The sequence below is a fragment of the Clytia hemisphaerica genome, unplaced genomic scaffold (assembly GCF_902728285.1).
Source record: "Clytia hemisphaerica strain Z4C2 unplaced genomic scaffold, Clytia hemisphaerica genome assembly, whole genome shotgun sequence".
Taxonomy (NCBI): Eukaryota; Metazoa; Cnidaria; class Hydrozoa; order Leptothecata; family Clytiidae; genus Clytia; species Clytia hemisphaerica.
Genome location: NW_027103994.1, coordinates 493,931 through 519,875, shown reverse-complemented (window position 1 = coordinate 519,875; position 25,945 = coordinate 493,931). Strand labels below are relative to the sequence as shown.

General features: G+C 37.3%; 2 protein-coding genes across 2 annotated transcripts in view; one reads left to right on the top strand and one right to left on the bottom strand.

Moving 5' to 3' along the window:
* LOC136811226 (nose resistant to fluoxetine protein 6-like) overlaps positions 1–7,112 on the bottom strand; it is a 32,287-nt gene extending 25,175 nt beyond the window's left edge. The window contains exons 1-4 of the mRNA XM_067067840.1: positions 7,092–7,112; positions 5,923–6,158; positions 3,775–3,976; positions 2,061–2,192 (exon numbers count right to left, since the gene is read on the bottom strand). Of these exons, the coding sequence (XP_066923941.1) occupies positions 2,061–2,192; positions 3,775–3,976; positions 5,923–6,144 (556 nt within the window). The 5' untranslated portion in view covers positions 6,145–6,158; positions 7,092–7,112. The remainder of the gene's footprint in view (positions 1–2,060; positions 2,193–3,774; positions 3,977–5,922; positions 6,159–7,091) is intronic.
* A 3,889-nt stretch (positions 7,113–11,001) lies between these two features.
* On the top strand, positions 11,002–12,051 carry LOC136811284 (uncharacterized). The gene has a single exon (XM_067067901.1). The coding sequence runs from the start codon at positions 11,002–11,004 to the stop codon at positions 12,049–12,051; it is 1,050 nt and encodes a 349-aa protein (XP_066924002.1).
* The last annotated feature ends 13,894 nt before the right edge of the window (positions 12,052–25,945 follow it).

Sequence of the window (25,945 nt, the reverse complement as noted above, 5' to 3'; positions counted from 1 at the left end):
AATGGACCAAAATTTTGGAAAAAGTCTCTCAAAGGGTCCCAAAATCACCAAAATTTTGTCTCTCAAAGGGTCGATTTTCGATTTTCGGCTCGGACATACCCGTCACCTCGCAAACCTAGTACCCCCCCCCGGGATTTGAATGCTCAGCTTAGGCTGACCAAAAAGATATCTGTGTGGTTGAAACTTTTCCAATTGTCTGTGGGAATCAGTTTTTTTTTATATTCAAAGCTTAACTCCAGTTTAAATGATATAACATATTTATTTTTATTTTGCAAAGGCACTTTGAACAATAGTATAGTGGGTTTTAGATTCTGCTAAAATTACGTAACATGAAGAGAGTCCGTCATTGGGAAAAAAACATATGAATTTGTAGAGGAAATACCTTACGATATATCGACTTTTTTCATAAAGATGTGAAGTTATGCAAACTAGTCAAACTGAATAGCCTGTACTCAACACAATCCAATGCCAGTTGTCATGTGTTTTGTCAAAGAAAAGAAAAGACCTTTTTTTCTTCATTCCTTTTTGTCCAAAGGAATAGACTTGGGATATTACTTTATCAAGTTATCCCCATAAAATAAAGCTCAATTTTCATTCCATTTTCAGCATTTTCTTTTAGAGCGTGTTTGTAAAATGTATGAATAAGCCTGATGGGAAAGGAAACCGTTTAAGAGCAATTAAAGAATAAACCCACAGATCTGGGTCTGGTCACAGATTACCCAAAGGCTAGATAGGCAACTTTAAGCTTTCTCCAGCAAAAAAAAGTGAAGCAAAAGTTTGACTTTTTAACTTCGTGCCGATGGATAGGATCTAGCATTTTAATTGTTTTCGGAGCGCGAGATCAAACAATGTAAGCGGCAAACGCTATTTCGCATCTCTCAAACCAAGAAAATTGCTTGCTGTCACGTGATTTCTTTGGTAGGAAATCCTACCAAAACTTGTTAAAGGAAAATTTAAAATTGGTCTGAAAGTTAACCTTTTACCCTTTAATGACTGAAAATGACTGAAATTCATTCCAGAAGTTGCCCCATATGTAAATTGAGAAAATAATTTTTGCTTGCACGCTGATGTCGTCTTTTTGGCAAATTGACTGTTTGTTTGAAAAAATGATGGGAAAAAATTCTTATTTACTCGAATTGTCACTATTAGACCTCCTGGCAAAGATTCAAGCTCAAGCAATAGTCCGATATTCACCAAATTTGGAAGATCTGTTCAGGGTAAAAAGGAGCACAAAATGAGCAAGATGGAATTTGATCTCGAATTTACAGTGACCCATATGAAACCTTACTTTTATATCTTTGATTTACCTGAAAATTTCATCATACAATCTAAATATCGAATTACAGAGGTAATCGAAAAACCAAGCAAAAACCGTTCCGTTGCCCATCTAATGAGCGTCGAAATCCAAAGTTTTATACTCTAAACATGATTCCTACTGCTTCCTGAATCTTTGCCGGCAATGCCGGACAAAAGGTTGTAGACAAATGAAATTTCAGTGAAAAATGATGAGAAATAGAGCAAAATGACCCTTCAATGTGTCTGAAAGGGGATGGAAGTTAAGAAAAACACTTTTGAAGTCGTTGCATTGCTTTTGAATTGCTTTTGAGGAAACCACAAGCAAAAAACCAGCGTTTTGATACTGGTGTAAGCCAATTAATCAAGCCCTTGTGGTTTGCCCTTGCGGTAAGACTGCAGTGGGTGACTTTCAAAGACCCCAGAGCCTCTTGGAAACTTGTTTTTGATCGATATTGAAGTATTTTGCAAATATTGCAGAAGTCTACAAACCTTTTGTCCAGCATTGGGGGTAAAGCGCTTAAATCTTTATTTCTACCATCCTGTTGGGCCACCATACTGACAAATTTTCAAAAAAATTGTCATTTTTCTCTAAATAGGACGAAGCAAATCAAAATTACCAAAAAACTTTATCCCAACGCTTTTGGTTGACGATAAGATTTTCTGAGGGTGTTTAGGCCTTAAGGTACAATAATTTTGTTGGCTAGTGGCTATTGTATTGTGATGTTAATTGTTAGTTAGAGAAAGTCTTTTATGAAAACGCTCACCTTTTCCAACTGGTGAAGACAAAATGGCAACCAAAGATGCAGGGTTGCTAAGCGACATGTTTCCTTGTAACAACACACCAAATAATTTCATAATCTTCACACCACAGTCGATTGTCAAACCTTTCGGTAAACCTTTGAAAGAAACAAAAATAGCAACCGTAGAAAATTCAGTCAGTTCAGGGTAAAGAGGCCATTATGAATTTAAAATTAGCAATTAATATTTATTTAATAGACACGCATCATTATATCATCTTTTTAATTTTAAATCAAATCAATTTTGTTTTTCGATTATTTAATTTTTTGAAGATACGATATATCTTTTTATACTCTCTTCTGACAATTGCCGGGAGCATGAAACTCTTCATCATATATTTCATTGGGATGAGATGAAGTTTTTACAAGCTCTTATTTGATTTGGTTGATCGTTAACCAGTAATAAAACAATTTTGTTACTTTTTTCTAAAGAACGCGTCATTTTTATTACTTCAAATGACCAATTATTAAAGTAATTTATAAAAACTCCATCTCATCTGATTTCATTGGTAGAGATTGAAAACCGGCAAATACAAATATGTTAAAGAAATTCTGGCCTTGAGAAAATAAAAACAGAACTGTAAAATATATATTTGTTTCTAACTTTAATTGCGATTTTAGTGGAGGGTACTTTATCACTGGTAAATGTAAATATTAACCCCTATGATGACGTCACCAACCCAATTTCTTTTTTTTAGAACATTTATGCGCTGCTAGATCAAAAGTCATAAGAGGGCTGTAAAAAACAGCTCCCTTTATGATATGACTTTTAGCATCAAGGACGGCAACTTTGAAAACGTACAGCAGGACCGAACAAAAAGAAACCCTTAGGGATTGATATCTGGATTGTAGCTAGATTTTATTCTCTTCATATCAATTTTCTCATGAGAATAGTGAATTTTAATTGGGTAATTAATGGACGTTTTCAAATCTCCAAACGACTTGAAAATTCTTTGGGACAAAGACGGTAAAGGAAAATATGATAGTTTTGAATGATATGAATCCCTCATGAATTATATCGTTATTTTTTTTACAAAAACTTGACTACATTTCAAATTTGTCCACGTGATATTAAATCTAGATAAAATCGGATAAAAATTGCCATCTGATTTTATGATATATTTCACCTCCTCATTCAAGTCGCCATCCTAGACGCTATAGGTCCCTAATAATAGGGTTAAGACCCTCACCATAGATTTATAAAGCCCGAAGGGCTAGATGTCAAACTTTTGCTGAAAAGTGTGGGACGAAATGGAGTTTTTACAAGCTCTTATTTGATTTGGTTGGTCGTTAAACAGTAATAAAACAATTTTGTTACTTTTTCTAAAGAACGCGTCATTTTTATTACTTCAAATGACCAATTATTAAAGTATCTTATAAAAACTCCATGTCATCTGAAAAGTGTGCCATAGTTAGGTAGGAAATCCTAGTCACGTGACATTACAATAGAATTTCAGCGCTTGACCAATCAAAAGCTTCGCGGGTTTTCGAAGACAATAGCAACAATATTTTTTCCGATATTCAATTTTTTTTGCCTGCGATGGCTTTAAACAAGCCATCTAGCCCTTCAGGCTTTATAAATCTATGCCCTCAACTTTATCTGCACATCCGTTCGTTTTCAAATCGGGTCCCTCGGAGAGGGATTTCAAGGAGGTCGCAAATTAATAGAAACCTTTATCACCTGGCACAAAGACAGTATCATCAGAAATACCACCACTGGCTAGCAAAGATTGCCAATCCAAATTCTCCATAGCTTTCATCACATCAATGTTTTGAAAAAACGTCATAAACATGACGTCAGAAGTTGCATTTTTACTTTGTTTGAGAGTTGCGTACATCTTTTTGGTGTCAACCAAAGGGACGATATCAACTCCGGCTAAGACCTGTAAAATGTTATGAAGCAGAATGATGATTTTTTAAATGATCATAAAGGAATCTCTGCTGACTAAATTGACGGATGAGTGCCCGGTGGTAAGCTTAAAGTCAATTAATTTCGTACCATAGATCGAACTTTGGCTTTTTTAATTTCGCTTAGCGAAAGTATTACGATAGCCTTTCTGCGGCGGTGGCGGCGGTGTCCTCGGAAAAAAAATTAGAAAACGAAAGTCCTCGATACGGTGGAGGGTTTGGTACCATGATTCACAACTGAACCATTTTGAATGGTAATTTTAGAGGTGGACTGACTGACCAACTGAATAAGGCATCACTAAAGAACACCCTTTTCTCACAAAACCGGTAGGATTTTTTCAGCCAGTGGTGTTACACAGGCCCAGCGGAACAGCTGTAAAAGGGGGAGGCTGAAGTCTTCCCAGTCTCTCCGCTTCCAATGGGCCTGATAAAAATAACGGACTGAAATTTGATGGGGATTGATATGGGATGTAGCATAATTACCAAAATAAAATAAGTTAAAGAAATAAACTTTCCAAATTCGAATTAGGTTACATGCTGGAGGTTAAATGTTCCCTTGTACAGTAAAGTAGTAAGATAAACAGTATAGTTCTACAGCCGGATATGTACGAAAGCAGCCGGCGGGTCGACCTTTTTTATGATGTGTTCTAAGAGCATATTTCAGCTAGAAATTTTCATCTGCTCTGATCATATCTTCGAAAATCAATCAGCTAGAAAGGATGATGTGTTCTGACGAGATAGGGGTATAATTAAGGACATCTAACGTGTTCTGTCTAGGTAATCCTAGAAAGCTTCAGAACACATCTTTTAAAGAGACAGGGGTATAACCAAGAGAAAATTGATGTAATTTTGTTGCCTAGTAACCCTAGAAATTTTCAGAAAACATTTTTCGTGGAGGAAAACAAAGTAAAAAACAGTAACACCAAATTTTCCCACCTGGCCACCTGCCAGTTGACGTCATCATGTGGCTTGGCAAAAATTATATATTTTTTGAAAATATTCAAAATCTGATGGTTTCAGCGGCAAGTGCATGAAATGCTGATGAAAATTAAGGTATAAAATATGCCTTGAAAATCTTCCTATCAAAAGTAATGGAGGTTGAAAGTTTTGTGATAACGTCATCACAAGCTTTTCCAGGCAAAACTTAAAAACCTCGTAATTTTGGAAAAAACTGACCAAATTTGATGCTTTATTCATGAATTCATACCAAAATTCATTACTTTTTCTGATTCTGAGGTGCAAATTGAATTAAAAGTTTTAAATCCTACAGAATACTTAAACTTAGATTTTGAGGTTTACAAGGCAAATCAAGGCAGCTTCCTCCCTTCAGGAACACAATGTACAACCAACTAATTTTTTTTGGATGTTTCAAGCCTTCTTATGTCAAGCCCAACGTCAGAAGGAATTTCGATTTCTGACATAGATTCATGTAAAAAAAAAACCAAATTTGGTCTACTAGTTTCCTTATTACGGGATTTTTAGGTTTTGTCTGGAAAGGCTTATGATTACGTCATCACAAAACTTCCAACCTTCATAACTTTTAAAAGGAAGATTTTCAAGGTATGTTTTATACATCAATTTTCATCAGCATTTCATGCTCTTTCCGCTGAAACCATCAGATTTTGAATATTTTCAAAAAAAATTTTTGCCCAGCCACCTGATGACATCATCTTGCAGGTGGCCAGGTGGGAAAATTTCGTGTTACTGCTTAAAATTAAGTTTTAGACCCTCTAAGGATCATCTGTGCCAAATTTCATGCTTTTATCACCATCTGAAGTATTTTTGTGCCTCACTTAGAGTTGAGAAATCAGAACACATCATTTGTATAAAAAATTGAAAGGTCATAACATTTGGTCCTAGAAGATAAGAACTCATATTTCTAAGAAATCTCTCTGTATGTAGTCAATCATATCATCAATACCTTGACATAATTTTTATTGAAGCCAGCTTTGATCAATCCTTTTTGAAAATCTTCATTTCCAAAAACATCTGTTTGCCATTTCACCGTCTTGAAAATTGCCTCGAATTCTTCATAAGTTTTCGCATCATGCATGGATTTGGCAAGATTGTCCAATGGGGATGCTCCATTAACCATGGTTGCCGTAGCGACTAGCAAACTGATCAACCAGAATGCACTGCTCATCTTTATTTGTATTCCTGGTGAGATTAAAACGACTTAATGTTTCATTGAAAAACATGATTTTCATTTTTAGCGATATAATCAACTTACTGGTATCGAGAATCTAAAAACATTATGATGAACATAATTTCTGCGATCACATCACAAGCCATAATATCCCCTTGAAAGTGTTGTCGTTCCCTTAGCAACGACTACTTCCAAACAAAGACTCCTTGTTTCAAAGGAAAATGTCCAACTCCCCGTCTCCCATATATAGAAATGTCTCCTGCAGGGCCGGCGAATCAATTTTGAAAGTGGAGGGGCCAAATAGTAAGTGTCTAAGGAGGCGCCACCATGGTTGGCGCCGACGGGCCTTTCTTAGCAAAAATGTGGGGGTGACCATGGCCCCCCGGCCCCCCAGTTTCGCCGGCCCTGTCCTGACCCTGTTCATATTTTAATTAAACCGATATATTAATTTACATCAAGGCTCGATACAGTTTTAAATCAAATTCCCCTATCAAAATACCTATACCCTCCTATCAAAATACAATTTAACTTGATAAATTCGATGACAATATGTATGCAGGCAAGTTCCTCAATAAAATCGTATGTAAGCAAAAAATTGTAACCATATACCACATACTTGAACTCCTAGCTCAAATAACATTTACACGCTTTTTTTACAAGAATGGTGTAAATCATTTTATCATGGATATTCTTAACGTTTAGGGAAAATCATCCTAAAATATTCTTACAGCATTCTTAGTTTATGATCCTAATTGACAATTTATAATTTAAAATGGTCTAAAAATGGCATTCCTAGCTTGAGTAGCAAAATTCTATGATGGTGATATTCTTAGCATATTCTTAATTTTTTGACCATTTTCATCATGGACATTCTTATGAAGTGTATTCTTATAAAAAAAAGTGTGTAAAACTTTTTTAAAAAAACATCAAAATAAGCGACTTACTAGATATTTAATCCAAGGGTAAATGAAAACAGTACATCTAAAGCAAATACAAAAAGTGGAATTTTAAATTGAAATGATAAAAAGTAGGACCCCATTTTCGTTTGTCAAATACATTGCTCTATCATTACTGTATATAAGAACCAGTAAATTTTGGCTGATTTTTAGGTTGCTTTTTTTCAGGCTTAAATATTTTTTGGATTGTCCATTAGCTTGAATATCCTTTATTGTCTTTTATTACCTTAGATTATTATTAGATCAGTACCGCAGTCTGTTTAAGCTTGTAAATTCTTATTTTCTTTACATACACCTTTTTTTAAACTATATAAGAACATAACACTTCGCTGGCCAAAATGTTAAGAGCAAGTTAAGAACATTTTGAGGCTTTTCGGACTCAAAAACACCCTATTTCTTAGGAAAATGGTCAAAACATTCACAAAACGGTCAAAATAAGGATATGTTAAGAACATTTTTAAGCTTAAAAAAAAATAAAGTTTAGAACATCCGAAGGTTTCAAACATTTTGGATGTTCTTATAAAAAACGTGTAATTCAACAAAAATGAGACATGTAGACAAGAAATTTTTCCACGTGATCTTATCGCATCATTAGTCTGTTTTAACGAGGTAGCGACAAAGTAAAGTAATTTAAGCAAACGCAACATTAATTTCATTTTTCCCCTTTTTATTTAATTACTTTTAATTATTTTTTTTTAAGTGAAAGGGAAAGATGAAATGGAGTTTTTATAAGATACTTCAATAATTGGTCATTTGAAAAAATAAAAAACAACAACATTTAAAATTAGCAAAAGCTTTTCGGTCTTTCCATCATCAGTGCTATAGAATAGTAAAATTGAAAATCAAAAAAGTTACAAATTTATTCGTCTAAAATCATTAAAAAGTGATAAAAGAAAGCTATTAAAAATGAAAAGAGGCATTCTCACGGGATATGTGAATGGTCGTGTTCAGACCTGAAAGTTTAAGTTTAAGGTTTAAGTACTATTTTGTTGATATGGGAATTCAATTATAATCACTTTTCTTTTGTCATCATCGATTGGCGATCTCGAGGAATGTCCTTTCCTAATTTGAAATCATGTCATCTTCTCTCTTGAGATACTTTGAAACAAAAAATATTTCAGGGAATCCCTCTGCAAAACACTAATTCGTGTTCGTTGAAGCCATTACTGCTAGAGAAGCTCCGAGCGTCTCTAAGTCATAAATTTCACGTTCTCCTTTCATAATTTACAAAAGGAGCATGCTTTTCGCTTGAAAATTCTGATTTCGTCTATTCAGAAAACTGTGATAATATCGTAAAAACTTTTTCTTTAAACCAGAGGGTGATTCCTTTTTAAACTTTGGTTTAACTAATGAGGAGCGTGCCGTTGAATACAAAAGGAATATAAAAGAAACATGCAGACCTAATTGCTTTAAACCTTGGTCTGAACACGACCAATGTCTCTTTTCTATTAAAATCTATGTTACACCATTTCTAAAAAGAATTAAACGAGCAGAGTCGAGTTGGTCATTTAGACGTGGTCTCTTAAGGGCAATTAATGCGGCTTCCAGATTTTTTCTTAATGGTCATTTGAAGTAATTAGAATGGCGCGTTCTTTAGAAAAAGTAACAAAATTGTTTTATTACTGGTTAACGACCAACAAAATCAAATAAGAGCTTGAAAAAACTCCATCTTGTCCCAAAAGGGAGAAGGCAAAAAAACAATGAGATTAGATCCAAAGTAGCAGTAATATCACTCTATCGTCGACACTGGAAACGTTTAAAGGCGAAATAAGAAGAAAACAAACATGTTTCATGTAACACTGATATTCGTGATATCAACATGTGTTTATTTTACAACTTCCAATGGTGTTGTGCAGAATTTCGACGATTTTTCAATGTTAGGGTGTTCAGAGTTCAGGAACGTCACCTTCATAACCTTTCATTACCATTATTTTGGTGGTTTTGATCGTACTTTAGATGACAGTTTTTTCTTGCAAGAATTCAACGATTTACTTGACAATGAAGCATGTTTTATGGTAAACTACTTCGACGGTTTTGACATAGTCAGATTGAGAAAGAACTATAATATCAATCAATTTCAATTACGAACAAACAGTTTTCGATTAGAATACTCTCGATATAAGAACGAATGGCGTAGAATCGCCGAACTAATAAAGCAGCTTTATGATGACAAAATCATGGGAGATAACAAAAACATTAAACAAACTATTGTCCTTATGGGAGATGATGTCCGTTTTGCTGATGAAATTCTCGTATATCTGGAGTTACTGCAGGAAGAGAGACAATGGGCAGTTATCATTTATAGGACATATTCTCAATATAAACCAATAGATTGGCTTCCATTAAATCGAAATATTGAAACACAAATTATGACTGGTATTACAATGCAGCACCAAGTCATTAAGACACTATTCGATGTCATAAAAAATCCGGACTTTGATGTTTACAATATGACGTACCGTTGGGTCATGTCTAAGAGAAATTTTTTCACTGATGATTGCATGAAGGAGATTCGAAAGATATTCATCACTGTTCTTTATATGAAATTTACCTATGTTCCAATGGCGTCGGCCATTTTAAGAAAAGTAAACGACCATCGTTCTAAAGTAAACCAAGAACCATTAGAAATTCATTTTTCTTCTTACTGGAAAGGCATGAAACTATCATCAGACGGGCAGTTGAGTAGAACTGAGTTTCATTGGAAAAACCATCCCCTTTACAAGGAAAAGAACAAAAGATATGTTTACATCCAAATTTTATTCGGGGAAGAATCGCAGCATTATTGTCCACAATTTATTGAAAAGCAAGACTTATACTACCGGCAATTTTTATCGAAAGGGATAGAGAAATGTTTCGATGATGTTAACGCTAAAACTATTGAGACTGGCGAGGAGCTGTTCGAACATATAAATGATGATTTGTGCAAAAAGTGAATTATTTTGTGTACCATGTTTTTGTAAATAAAATAATTTTAATGTTCAGTGCTATCGTATGCTAGGGAATATAATATTTTGTATACACGTCACTTTTATGTCAGAGAGAATTGTTAGTTACTTCAAATCAATTTATAATTTTTTAAACATGAACATTTCTTTGATACTTATTATTAATCGCATGTAATTTTGCACCATTTTGTACTTTCTTTGCAGCTGTAATTTTCTGTTTATTTTTGTAATTCAAAAAAATATATAATCTTTCTTTGTCCATTATTTTCTTTCTTGATTTGTCTTCCTAGAGGTCCAGACCCTTATATATAATACTTTAAACACTTTTTACATCTTTGTGTCCTGATTTAATGTGATTTATTCGGGAGGAGGGCACTTAGAGAAAATTAGTTACGTCGAGGTGCCACTGATCACGGTCCCTTTTTTATGCTCTGAAGATATCAGGGTCCCAAATTTACTAATTTTCAAAATGTGTATCTGACATAGTTGACTTTTGGGGACTTTTTGTAGAGTTTATCATTTATATCCTGGTCCATATGACCAGGGTCTCTTTTAGTTCATGTATCATACAGGGAAGACACGTTTATCAGCTTTGTAATTCATTCGTCTATATTGATTTACTATTCCATCCGTTTGCTATCAAACTCTTATTAAGTTTTCCACGAACTCTGCATGGTGTCAGAAGTGGGATACTTCTGAAGGAAAACTCAAAATATAGCGAACACTCACCGATTGTCAACCATCCTACACGATTCCACAAGGTACGCCACTCGCCTTGTTCGCCATCTTGTTTTGGTAGACGTGGTCACACTCACCATAACCCGTAAACCATAATCCAGCGAGCGCCGCCCGTCAACCTAACGAAGACACCGCCCGCCCACGAACACACACGCCAACGCTAGAAACAATCCGCCAAAACAACTTTCGATTTCGAAACTCAAACAACAACAAACATGGCGACGAATGATCAATTTCAACAAATGATCGAAATGATGAGGCAACAAATGGAGCAACTCCAAACCTTACAAACAGAAAATGCAGTACTACGTGCCAACCAGCAACCAAACAACGGACCAGCCAATGCCAGGCCAAAAACCAAAGCCCCGGATCGCCCAATTATCAACATAAATACTGACGAACGAGAATGGGAATTGTTTAAAGACAGTTGGAACCGTTACAAGGCAATGACAGGTATCACTGATCAGAACATTTTACGTATGGAGCTTCGTGCATCATGCTCCCAGGAGGTTAATAAACTTTTATTCGAATACATTGGGTCTGATACCCTCGACACATCATCCGAAGCAAACCTACTCGACCACATCAAACGTGTAGCAGTCAAAGGTACCCACAAAGAGGTCCACCGAATTAACTTCTTCCGTTTAACCCAGATGGACGGCGAGACAGTTACCCAGTACGTTGCCCGCCTTAAATCCCAAGCCGTTCTTTGCCAGTTCAAAGTTACCTGCACGACACACGAACCTGAGATTGAAATAAACTATTCCAATGACATGATAACACAACAACTCATCTCAGGGTTAAAGAACCAACAACACCAATCCCGTATTCTATCAGAGTCTCCGCTGCTACCAACACTTGAACAGAAAGTCGAACGTCTCCAATGCCTTGAAGCCACCGAAGAGTCCACCGACCTCATGAGGGCCACTGACTCTCAGCCTAGCATCAGTGCCGCAAACAGATCCGCCTACCGCCGTTCAAAAGGATTCAGCCCCTCAAGTAAAAGCACCCAGAACTGTAAAGGATGTGGCAGAACACAACACGAGGGTAAAACTATGGCAAGAAAGGACTGCCCTGCCTTCAATAAAACATGCAACAATTGTGGGATTAAAGGACACTTCCAAGCCGTCTGCCAGAAGAGATCAAACACCACTTCTCGCTCCAATGCAGTCACCGAAGAGGAAATGGAAGAACCCCCATCCATCGCATCAGCCAACCTCCAAGGGGATTTTCGTTTGGCCCCTTATACAATGGGGGGAAGATAACACAAACCCAATCTCACATGGAGTGGAAAGATCAATCTTTTAGTACTCAACGACCCGAACCGCCACCAAATGTTTATATTAAAGTAGACATTATAAGACAAACACATGAACGTTTTGGAAAGACAACACCCTCATCACTAAAACAGGGTGCAACGCAAGCGGTAGCAGATTCTGGCTGCCAAACCTGCACGGCAGGACCAGAAATCTTATCATTATTGAACTGTCCCAAAAACTACTTGATATCGACAAGACACAAGACAATTGGTATCACAGGGTCCCCACTCGAGATCATGGGGGCTCTCTTTCTGAAAATCGAACTCAATGACCACCAGAGTAACCAAATGGTGTACATCTCCAAAAATTGCAAGGGACTCTACCTATCACAGACAGCAATGAAGGACTTAGGTATTGTAGAGGAGAGTTTTCCAAACACACAGTCATCCGCATGTGCACAAGGTCAGTCGTGCCCATGTATTCCTCGTACCCCAACGCCACCAAGACCAACAGAAATACCGTTTGAACCTATTGAGAGTAATGTTCCGAAACTGAAAGATTGGTTACTTAAAACTTTTGAGTCATCCGCATTCAACCACCAACCCCTACCGCAAATGACTGGGGAACCAATGAAAGTCGAATTCAAGGACGATTGTAAGCCGTATGCGGTCCACACCCCAATTCCCGTACCCCACCATTGGAAAGAGCGTGTCAAACAAGACTTAGACAGAGACGTTCGTTTGGGCATTATTGAGAAAGTACCACAAGGAACACCTACCGAATGGTGCGCCCGTATGGTCGTCACGGCCAAGAAAAACGGTGACCCGAGACGCACAGTTGACCTACAGCAGTTGAACAAAGCAACCCTCCGCGAAACTCACCACACACCAACCCCATTCGATCTAGTCTCAACCATCCCTCCGTCCACACGCAAAACAGTCGTTGACGCGTGGAACGGCTACCACAGCCTCGCTCTAGACGAAAATGCCGAAAACGCGATAACATTTATCACTGAATGGGGCAGATATCGATATCGAAGAGCGCCCATGGGTTTCCACGTGTCAGGAGACGCATACACCAGAAGGTTCGACGACATCACAATCGACGTACAGCAAACAGTCCGTTGCATTGATGACACTTTGTTATGGGATGACTCCATCGAGCAATCGTTCTGGCACACCGTCGATTACTTAAAACTCTGCAACGACAACGGAATTGTATTTAACACAAACAAGTTCCAATTCGCTCAAGAAACAGCCGAGTTCGCAGGGTTCGAAATCACAAAGGACGGTTATAAACCTCTGCGGAAAATCATCGAAGCAATTCAAAACTTTCCAACACCAAAGTCGATTACAGATGTTAGATCGTGGTTCGGTTTAGTCAACCAATTAGCTTACTCATTTGCACAAGCCAGAGTGATGGAACCCTTCCGTAAATTGCTTTCGTCAAAAACATTCTACTGGGACGAGCAAATCGAACAGATTTTTATCCAATCAAAAGCAGAGATCATTAAGCTTGTCCAAGACGGAGTCGAGACCTTCGTTAGAGAACGACCAACATGTCTAATAACAGATTGGTCAAAGACAGGTATCGGATTCCACCTGATCCAAAAACATTGCAACTGCCCGCAACCATCGAAACCAGACTGCGGTAAAGAACACTGGAAATTAATTTTTGCAGGCTCTCGTTTCACCACGGATAGCGAAAGTCGTTACGCACCGATTGAAGGGGAAGCATTGGCCATCGCCTTTGGCCTAAAGCGCTGTCGTATGTTTGTAATGGGTGCACCCGATTTAACCGTGGTGGTAGACCACAAACCACTCATCAACATATTCAATGACCGAGAACTGTCAACGATAGAGAACCCCCGAGTACGAAATTTTAAAGAGAAAACTCTTATGTACAGCTTCAACATTATCCACTTCCCCGGAAAATCGAAAGTAATGAAGGTATCAGACATCGCCTCCCGAAACCCGGTCAAACCAGACGACGACGAATCTAGCGAAATAGCAGCAGTGATGTTTGCCAATACCCAAGGAAACGGTGTCAAAAATGTCTCATGGGAAACCGTCAAGAACCACGCAATCTTTGACGAAGAATGCTCGCTACTCGCCGAATCTATCACCAACGGATTCCCAAAGTCAAAGGACCAACTGCCCATGGATATCCGAAGTTATTGGAGCATGAAAGACGAGCTATACCTCATCCAAGGCGTTCCCTTCAAAGGAAAGAAGATGTTGATCCCCGCATCCTTACGTCAAACCGTGTTAGAAGGCCTCCACGCGGCACATCAAGGAGTCAGCAGTATGCTCGCCAACGCCCGGGAAAGGTTCTTTTGGCCAGGACTTGATGCTGCCGTCCGTGTCTTACGAGATCGATGCCGTCAGTGCAACGAGCAAGCCCCGTCCCAACACAAAGAACCGGCAATCTCGACCGACCCACCTGAATACCCTTTTCAACAAGTTGCGATAGATCTCTTCAAACTTTCCGGATTCGGCTACATTATCTACGTAGATGCGTATTCTGGATGGATAGAAGTAGCAACCATTAATTATTCCACATTCGAATACATAAAGAAAGTATTGCTTATGTATTTCTCCATATTCGGGGTCCCACGAGAACTCGCATCAGACGGGGGACCACCGTTCGACTCGTTTGAATACCGTAACTTCCTGACTACCTGGAACATTCACCGCCGGCTCTCCTCTGCATACTACCCCCAAAGCAATGGTAGGGCTGAGGTAGGAGTCAAAACAGCCAAGAGAATTCTTCTAGGAAACGTCGACCCAAAAACAGGCAGGCTTGACAACGAAAAAGCAGTTAAAGCCTTACTCACGCACAGAAACACCCCGTGTCAACAAACTGGAACCTCACCAGCGGTAGCCCTCTTTGGAAGACCCGTTCGAGACCACTTACCGATTCAAGAAATTCGCCTTCAAGACGGTTGGAACCAGATTGCCGACTATCGCGAGCAAGCCATGGCGAGAAAACAACACATCGCTCTCGATCATTCCCGAAAGCCCCTCAACCCGTTGAACGTCGGGGACACGGTCCAGATCCAAAACCAGAAAGGAAGCCAACCAACGAAATGGCACAATACGGGTTACATCACAGAGACACTTCCAAACCGCCAGTATCGAGTCATGGTGGATGGCAGTCGCAGAGCTACCCTCAGAAACCGACGTTTCCTTCGACCGATACTGGAATCGTGCCGACGACCCGAGGTCACCATTGATCCACCCCAAATACAACAAACTCCAACACCCCTACTACACCGTGATGAGCCAAGCTGTCAACCCTCCCAACCACCACAAAAGACCGCCGACGAAGGGGGTCAACGAGGGGCACAGCAAGAAGTCCCGACACACAGAAGAAGTACCAGAGAGAGAAGACCACCGAGAGCCTTGTCTCCAAAAATGTCAGGACAATCACACGATTGAGTCATTTGTTAATAACGACATTATGATCCCCAAAAGGGGGCATGTAGAGTTTATCATTTATATCCTGGTCCATATGACCAGGGTCTCTTTTAGTTCATGTATCATACAGGGAAGACACGTTTATCAGCTTTGTAATTCATTCGTCTATATTGATTTACTCTTATTAAGTTTTCCACGAACTCTGCACTTTTGACAAAATTTCAGGGTGAAAATGGAAATGATTTTTTCTTTCTGAAAGGATCCATTTTTCAAACTCAAGCGGCACGTCTCCATCGGCCGTCAAGGTCATTCCCCAGATTTATTATTCAAGAAAACTTTTGATACCAGGAGAATGTCATTACTATCCAGATATAATTTTCCGGATAAAAGTTTCAGCCACTTTTTAGAGAATTTTCCCTCCTGTCTTCATGGGAAAAAAAAATCAGAAAAAAACTTTTCACACACCCACTTTTTGGCCAAAATTTGTCCTGAAAATAATTTTTTCAAAAGTCAGGCTACATCAGATTATTTTATACATCATTGTGCGGAAAATCAGAAAAAATACCAAGCCAATCACGAGAAATGCTTATTTTCCTTAAAATATTAACAAAACTTTTTTTGGGGGTATTTCAATGATTAAATAAAAAGTTAGACCTTCTCGACTCAAATTTGTAAACATTTAATCTCAGCATGGAAAGTGTATAGTCTTCTTTGAAATAGAGAAAATTGCAGATAGTAAATAACGTACATGTTCAATTGAATTAACCTTTTTTGGAAATCTTATGAATTCAATTAATTTTAGAAAAAATTGTTTCAAAATCTTTATTATACTAAGAACGCGTACGAAATAAGTGAAATGTGGCGAAATGATCGATGCGTGTGCGTAAGTTCAATTTTAAATACATCGTTCAATACGTTAGTGTATTACACGTTTTTTTATAAGAACATCCAAAAATTCTACGGACTTTTCGAAATTTTTAAATTTTGAGTTTTAAGGCCTAAAATGTTCTTAAAATTGTTCTTAATGATTTCACCATTTTGTGAGTAGTTTAGTGCAATTTTCTAAGTAATTTTGTGCTTTAGAGTCCAGAAAGACTTTAAAACATTCTTAACTTGGTCTTCACATTTTGGCCATCGAAGCCTTATGATGTTCTTATAAGAAAATTGTGTATCAGTCGTGGAAACTTTTCCATTGGAAATATTTGCATTAAATTCTCATCATCTTTTACAGACATAATGTAGTATCCAGATCTACTTGCATCCCTTTTTAATTTTACTGATGGACGTTGGTCTAAATTCTCCAACAACAAAATTAAATCGAACTATATCTTTACAAGCATCAACAATGGCAGGCCAACAAGCACAAAGGGTGATTAGCATACCTAACAAATGATCAACTACAAGCAATATCTAACAACGTGTTGCTGACAATATACACCAACATCATCAATCCATCCTTGCTGCAACAAGAGACCGAAATAAATGAACTAAAGGAGAAATTGGACAGGACCAGACCAGGTGAAAGAATCACAAATCCACCTCAACTTCAGAAGACAGAAATAAGTTAATTATGATAGCCGATCACGAGAATTTCAGAAAGACGACGCATCCTTTCAAGTGACAACGAAAAAAAAGATTGAAAAATGCTCTTAGAGCAGCTAGAGAGATTAGGGACAGATACACGAAATCTAAACTGACGAGCGAATTTCCCCAGAATAATAGGCAAAGGAACAATAACAGACCACCACCAAGGAAATCTTTTGACGATATCAAATGCTTCAATTGTCTACGTTTTGGGCATTACGCCACCCATTGCCCACTAAGAAAAATCGCACAGGGAAGAGCCCATACCCTACACAACTAGATACTTCACCAGAGACAGATATAACGGAAAAGACGGCAACTAAGCCAACTGTTTTCGATTACGTTGAGTTTTTACACCATACAAGTGTTTTTTCTTGTTCACTCAGTGACTGACACAACAGAGATACGAGATTTTTCTACAGACTCAGACTTGCAGTATTTTTTACATCATTCGTCGGGTCTTAGATGGGAAGAAGTTACGTTGTTCTTGAGTTTGATTGGCAGCACAATTTCTTTTGATAACCAACATGGAGTTGTGTTACTACAGTATGCTTTTCTTATCGATTGGGTTTAACAGGCATCTTACAAATTATTCTTAGAGATATAACCTGCAAATTAATCACTTACTTTATAAGTATACACTAGACGATTCCCGTCGTCGCAAACGCCGGTTTAGCTTATGCATCAAAAACACTTAGGATGAAAAAAATGCTATTGTTGATGCTCTCTAACTTTATTTTTAAGGGGAATTCAAATTAGTTTTCATCAGCCACGGGAGTATATCGAAGTATTTGGAAGGTTTCTCGTAAATACCTTTTTATGCTTCAAATTGAATGAGAGAATGTGACTTCAAATCTTCACCATAAAACTAGCTTAGTAAAGAATAAACATAGTATAATGAGCAGACCCAACACAATTATGTATTTTGGAGGGTCTGCGAATTAGACTTTAGTATAATCGTTATACAGTGGAATCTCTCTAAAGCGGACACAATCGTTGCAGAAAATTATGTCCGTCTTATAGAGTCCGTCTGCTTTATAGAAACTCTTTTATTAGATTTTAGCCGTCATCAATCAATCCGTTCCAAGGAAAACTGTCCGTCTTATAGAGCTGTCCACTTTAGAACATATGTCCGTCTTAAAGAGAGATTCCACTGTAATAAAAACAACAACTTACACGGCGCATAGAACATCACCAACAGTGAGGGATGCGATTTGAGAAAATCATCAAAATCACTTTCACCCAAGTGCACAACACCACTCGGCGTGTCTTTCCATTGTTGTTCTTGCGCATGCGTAGGTTGTTCACTCTCCTCCTTTGGATCTTCCATGATTTGATGAAAGTGTCACCATTTCGCGCTCCTTCGTATTTGAAGTCCTTCTTACCATACAAAAAATATCTAAAAGAAGAGATAAAAAAAGACAAATTTCGTTTAGCTTAGGTTTCGTTTAGCCCTGGAATCCTTATGGGATCTCTGCTTCTTGAATTTTTAAGAAAAGCTTTAAGAGTCGTCAGACACCCTCACTAAAAACTGGTTATAATATCCAGGTAGTTATAGGAAAAACACCTAGTAACAAGCGATACTTTTGTGGACCTACCTGGCTATCAAACTAATCAGTGAACATTGAAACAATGAAACACATAAGACATAACTGGTCAAAATACAAAAAAAATAAAGAAAATGAAAGCATATCTATTGAGAGAAACTATCAACACTATTGAAAAATATTTGAAAAAGAAATAAACAAGTGATACTTTTATGGACCTACCTGATTATCAAACTAATCAATGAACATTGAAACAATGAATCACATTGAGACATAACTGGTAAAAAATAAAGAAAATGAAAGTATACCTATTGAGAGAAACTATCAACACTACTGAAAAAGACTTTTGAAAAAAAAATAAAAAAGCAAAAAATCAGAAAAAATTAATGATCCATTTTTCATAAAGTCCAAAAAACCCGTTTTTTAGCCGAAAATTTACCCAAAAATTTTTTTTTTCGAAAATCGGGCTCCGTCACATTTTGGCCACCACCATTTTCCACCTTTGTACCAAAAATCAAAAGATTCTTATGATTCAATCCTGAGAAAAGTTGGTAACAGACGAACGAACGGACGGACGAACGAACACATGTTAATTTATTCCCCACCGGGGTAGGTCCAAAAAGCTATTAAGCGCTTTTCTTTATAAAAACCACTATCAGAAAAATGCACGGCTTAATAAATAAGGTTTCCAGAAAACTCAAACCGTCGCGCTCTACCGTGATATTTTCTTCTTTTAAAAAAAATAATAATACAAAAATAATTTGGCTAATAACATTGATCTATGCTCATAAATAGTGATTCTTATAGATAAAGATTCGTTTTTCAGCCAAAAAAATAATAAGTGTTTACAGAAAACTCAAACCATCGCGCTCTAAGGTGACATTTTCTTTGTTTAGAAAAAATAATAATAAAATAATAATTTGGCTAAGAACATTGATCTATGCTTATAATTAGCGATTCTTATAGATAAAGATTCGTTTTTCAGCCAAAAAAATAATAAGTGTTTCTAGAAAACTCAAATCATTACCCTCCACCGTGACATTTTCATCTTAAAAAAACTAATAAAAATAATAATAATAATAATATGGCTAAGAACATTGATGTATTCTTATCAAAAGTGGTTCTTATAGATAAAAATGCGATTTTTGAGCCAAAAAATTTTTTTTGCAAGAATCTGCTTGAGCCATCTTCTAACTTTGATTGTACCCTACTTTCATGCAAAAAATCAGAAAAGATTAATGATCCAATTTTTCACAAAGTCCAAAAAACCCGTTTTTAAGCCGTTTTTTGGCCCAAATTTGCCCCCCAATTTTTTTTTGAAAATCGGGCTCCGTCACATTTGAGGGTTTATGGTCATGCATCTTCGTGCCAAAAATCAGAAAAAACTAATGAGCCAATCTCGAGAAAAGCTGGTAACGAACACACGCACTAACTAACTAACTAACTAACTAACGAACGAACATTGGTTAATGACCTCCACCCCATCGGGGTGGGTCCAAAAAAAAGAGATAGGGTTTACTATAAATAATAAAAAACTGTGCACAAAATGATTTGAAGTAAAGGAGAGGACTGTATTTTATATTCGAAAATCTTGAAACGGGTTTAGCCTTGCACTAGTTCTTCAAGGCATTGGAACATTTTAGATAAAATAATGAACATATTTTTTTTTTCAAAATAAATTTATATTTTGAAAGACGCTATTTACAGTAGAGCGGAAAAATTTGAAAATTTCTTGTGGTTAAAATAAAAAAATTAAAAGTGATTAAAATACACGAAAAATATTTATTTATGTTCTTTTTATATGTAATGGGGTCAAAGTTAAAAACATGCTAAAAAAATCAGCTAAAACTTTAAAAATTTTTTTTTGAGCACAAATTAATTGACTATAGAAGTAACAATAAAAAACGCTTAAAACACATCCAAGGATTAACGATACGTTACATAAACGGGTGAAAATTTAATTGTACTAGCCGGTCAAGCCGGCGTCGCAAACGCCGTAACGGTTTTGCTTACGCGATTATGCATTAATTTTATACTACATCATTATATACATTAAGATCAAAATTATTCTTATATTTAATTTTTACTTAGCAGACATTTTTATAATTTTAAATCTTAGTAATTGCACTACCAAATAGCGTAAATAATAGATCGATCGTTTTAAATAAAATCATTAAAAGAGCAATAAAATTTGCGAGTACTTAATCGTCACTATATCATTTTCCTAACTCCAGATTGAAATTCCCGCGGGAAAATTATATACTTAGTATGTAAATTATGTGTGACATCAAAAAAGAAGTTGTTGCATTGGCATTTATTATTATGGTCGCACTTTCAAACGGAAAAGAAGACTTTTTATTGTAGTGAAAAAAACAGCCTATCTAAAAACAAATCTCTGAAATCTCTGTTCCCATCATAAAAAATATTAAAATAAAACAGTATGAAATAACGTGACAGTCTCCTGTACCATCAACTTGGAGAAATTCGAATTTGAATGGTGCTATGTGGTTTGTAGTTCAAACAATATTATAATATCTACTATTTTGTTTCAAAAAAAAATTATTGAGTCATACATTAAGGGGCGGATGTAGCTATAAAGAGATATTATTGAGTACTGTGAAAAACTTTCCTAATAAACTTAATCAGTGGACATGCCATAACTGTCTACTTACAGTGTTACCTTTCTTCGGTGTCCGCGACCTGACAGATATCAATGAAGTTGCACCTGAAGATCCGGAGGAAGACGAACATCAGCGAGCCCTCAACCAAGACCGCAATCGAGATAAAAAACGTGGAGGCGGTGTTGGCATGTATGTATATACACGAGTCCATAAAATTCAAAATAAGGGACGATATCACCGAAAAAGACACTTCGATCGAACACATGTGGATGGAGATCAAAGGTAAACATGACTCTTTTCTCCTAGCTGCTTTGTATCAACCAAGTCCTACCCTAGCAGATAAGCGTGTGTGGCTGACCAAGCTCGATACCCTGCTTGTCTACGTTTCAACAATCTGGACTGGCCCTATAGTCATCACCGGTGATACTAACATTGATATGATAGAAAACTCAGAAATTGCACAAGAGTATAGAGAACTTTTACGCAACCATGGCCTCAATCAACATATCTCCAGACCTACTAGACATGACCGTACGCTAATAGATCATATCGCCTCAAATCTTCCCAAAATCAACCACGAGAACGTTCTTCCATGTGACGAAATCAGTGATCACGACGGCCCTTATGTCATTTTCGACGTCAAGAAACCACGTTTCGAGCCACGATACAAACATATCCGAATCGAAACCAATTTCAACGCCGCTTCATTTGTATCTGATGTTGAGAAAATCCCTTTCGCAGCCGTTTACGGACTTGAGTCATCAGAGGACAAGGTACACTGTTTCAATGAACTGTTTTTATCTTGTTTAAACGAACATGCACCACTTGTCAAATGCAAAATAACGAGACCACCGGCCCCATGGCTGTAAGAACTTAATCTATCTGCTAAGCTCCGCGAGCGTGACCAACTACGATCTCGAGCACATCAACGACCCCATAACGAACAAGATTGGGGTGCATTCCGTAAAGTTCGAAACAAAGTAAAGAAAAACATACGCAATACCAAATCAAACTTTTATAAAAAAGCACTATCATCGAGACGCCCGAAAGAAGTTTGGAATACCATCTACCGGATTTTAAATCCAAACCCAAAGAGTATCGACGCTGACCCAAACGCACTTAATGAACATTATAACACAACCACAGTAAGGCTACTGAACTCTGTACCTAAGCCTGAAGAAACGTTGCGAAACTTGATTGATACACTTCCTGATAATCCGAACACATTCAGCTTCTCTAAAACCACCTACTCGGGCGTAAGAAAAGCAATCCTCTCACTCCGTAATGATTGCTCCACCGGACAAGATAAGATACCTTCGAAATTCTTAAAACTTTGTATTTACGAAATCACCAGTCCAATTTGTCACATAATAAACACTGCAATCGAGGAGAACGTTTTTCCAAACCAATGGAAAATCTCGAAGATCACGCCTATTCCGAAAGTCGATGAACCAAGTGAACCGTCAGATTACCGACCGATATCCATTCTCCCAATCCTTTCAAAAGTATACGAAAGAATTCTAATGCTTCAAATGGTCGATCACATCGAATCCCGTAAACTTCTATCCTACCACCAATCTGGATTTCGAAAAGGACACTGTACAATCACAACATGTATGAAAATCAAGAGTGATATCATCAAGGCGATGGATAGTGGTGAACTCACTCTTTCTGTGATGGCCGATTTCTCGAAAGCATTTGACACAGTCGATTTCAAAATAATGATTGAAAAACTTCATAAACTTAACTTTTCAAAGTCTGTATTGCTACTAATGGCAAGTTACCTGTCAAACCGTCTACAATTCGTACAGATCAATGACAAGGAATCGAACAGACTTACCGTACTAAATGGTGTTCCCCAAGGAAGTATCCTCGGCCCTGTTCTATTTAATATCTACGTTCATGACATGTCAATAAATACTGATGCGGAGTGTATGCAATATGCAGACGACACCAGCCTGTATCGGCATACAAGACCCCAACACCTCGTAGAGTGCACTGAAAAAATCGACAACGACATCAAAGATCTCCAGAGATGGTCGAAAACCCAGAATCTTCTATTCAATTCGAAAAAGACGAAAACCGTGCTATTCTCAACACAACAAATGGCCAGACGACACCAGTTTGAATACGAGATAAAATCGCTTGACGAAAAAACCATCGAACGTGTCAAAACATTCAAACTCCTCGGTATAACGTTTAGTGAGGATATGAAATGGAACGCTCATATAAAAAAAGCCACTTCTAAAGCATATGGTACACTCAAGTCACTTTGTCGTATCAAGCGCTACCTACCTTACCATCTACGGAAGCAGCTTGCAGAATCGCTTGTATTGAGCCAGCTCGACTACGGCAATGCTCTTTTCATCAACGCACCATCTTACCTCATCCAGCAGATGCAGCGGATACAAAACGCAACCACCAGTTTCGTGAGAGGTCGCTACTTAAACGTATCAGACGTGATCTCGCTGAAATGGCTACCAATACGCGAGAGAGCAGAATTTAGCATGGCTTAACTTGCATGGAAATCCATTAACTCTAATAACTGACCAACTTTCCTTCCGACGGAAAAAATGACACCTCGAGAAGGTTTGAGAAACCCTGTTCACGCTGGCACAATGTTGGCTTTTCCGAATATTATTATGGGTAGTTTTGAATACGACTCTTCGCGTATATTCAATGGACTTCCCCAAAAATGTCGGGATGAATTAGATTATAACATATTTTGTAGTGAAACTAAAAGGCATTTTTTGGATCAAGGTCTCGCTAGGAGCCTTGTATGAATTTAAAGTATTTTTATGTCTTGAATCTCAAAGTCCAGCTATTTCCTTGGGATTTTACTCTGCTCATGACTTGATTCTAATTTAACAATAACTATCCTTTTGATAACAATAACAGACTTGCGAGAGTTTTAAACTTGTGATAACCAACTCTGCTATTCTTTACGATCGTCAACTATGTAACAACATACTTTCTCACTTTTAATAAATATTTCATTATTTAGTATTTTTTGTTTTTATATTGCTTATCGTTTTTAGCTGGGACGTTGCCACATCTAACTCCAAATCCTTTAACGCCTTGTATCTCTTAGTCATTTTCCATCGTATTGATTAACTTATCCCTATTCCGTAGCCAGTAGTAGTAGTTACACTCCGGTCATTATTCTTTAGAGCAACTATCCCCTATTTGTTTAATTATTTGATTTTAATTAGTTTTGAGTTATTCTAATAATATTTTATATATTTACTACTCCTGGACATTCTGCAATTCCAAGTCATACTCTTGTGTCACTCTTACATCCCTCGTCGATCGTATTTACTCTACTAATATCCTAGATCTAACAGCCTACCTAGCGTCCTGGTCTGGTCGTACTTTATTTTACTGTCCATGGAGGAATTAGTTCTATTAGTTGTTATCAATAGTTGTATCTATTTTGTAGTATTTTATAGCTTAATCTAAATTCAAACTTTGGGTTTACACCGGTCTTGCACAAGCCACTAGCACTACGTTCACTCAGTCTACTTTTGCCAAGCTCATATTACTCTACAACGGTATTTGATCACGTACTTGGCTTTACCAGCTTTTAGCCTTCTAGTCTCTAGCTACAACCGGTCTCAGTATTTTTAATGAACATCATATTTTTTATACGCTACATATATATTTATCATACTCAATTTCCAGGTGAAGAGCCAATTGTAAAACTTTGGAGATACTGTGAAATATATCGTTATTATTATTATTATTATTGTTATTATTATAATACATCAAGGGGCCGATGTAGCTATAAAGCGATACCATTGAGTCATACATCAAGGGCGGATGTAGCTATAAAGAGATATTATTGAGTCATACATCAAGGGGCGGATGTAGCTATAAAGAGATACTATTGAGTCATACATCAAGGGGCGGATGTAGCTATAAAGAGATACTATTGAGTCATACATCAAGGGGCGGATGTAGCTATAAAGAGATACTATTGAGTCATACATCAAGGGGCGGATGAAGCTATAAAGAGATACTATTGAGTCATACATCAAGGGACAGATGTAGCTATAAAGAGATACTATTGAGTCATACATCAAGGGGCGGATGAAGCTATAAAGAGATACTATTGAGTCATACATCAAGGGGCGGATGTAGCTATAAAGAGATACTATTGAGTCATACATCAAGGGGCGGATGTAGCTATAAAGAGATACTATTGAGTCATACATCAAGGGGCGGATGATGCTATAAAGAGATACTATTGAGTCATACATCAAGGGGCGGATGTAGCTATAAAGAGATACTATTGAGTTATACATCAAGGGGCGGATGTAGCTATAAAGAGATACTATTGAGTCATACATCAAGGGGCGGATGAAGGTATAAAGAGATACTATTGAGTCATACATCAAGGGGCGGATGATGCTATAAAGAGATACTATTGAGTCATACATCAAGGGGCGGATGTAGCTATAAAGAGATACTATTGAGTTATACATCAAGGGGCGGGTGTAGCTATAAAGAGATACTATTGAGTCATACATCAAGGGGCGGATGAAGGTATAAAGAGATACTATTGAGTCATACATCAAGGGGCGGATGAAGCTATAAAGAGATACTATTGAGTTATACATCAAGGGGCGGATGTAGCTATAAAGAGATACTATTGAGTCATACACCATCGGGTTGGGATTCAGTATCTTCTACAGGATAGGGTTGGCATGGGACGCTTTTGTCTACATCT

What these genes read in the sequence shown, in the direction of transcription:
- LOC136811284 (XM_067067901.1), top strand. Translation starts at nt 11,002, where the DNA reads ATGGCGACGAATGATCAATTTCAACAAATGATCGAAATGATGAGGCAA.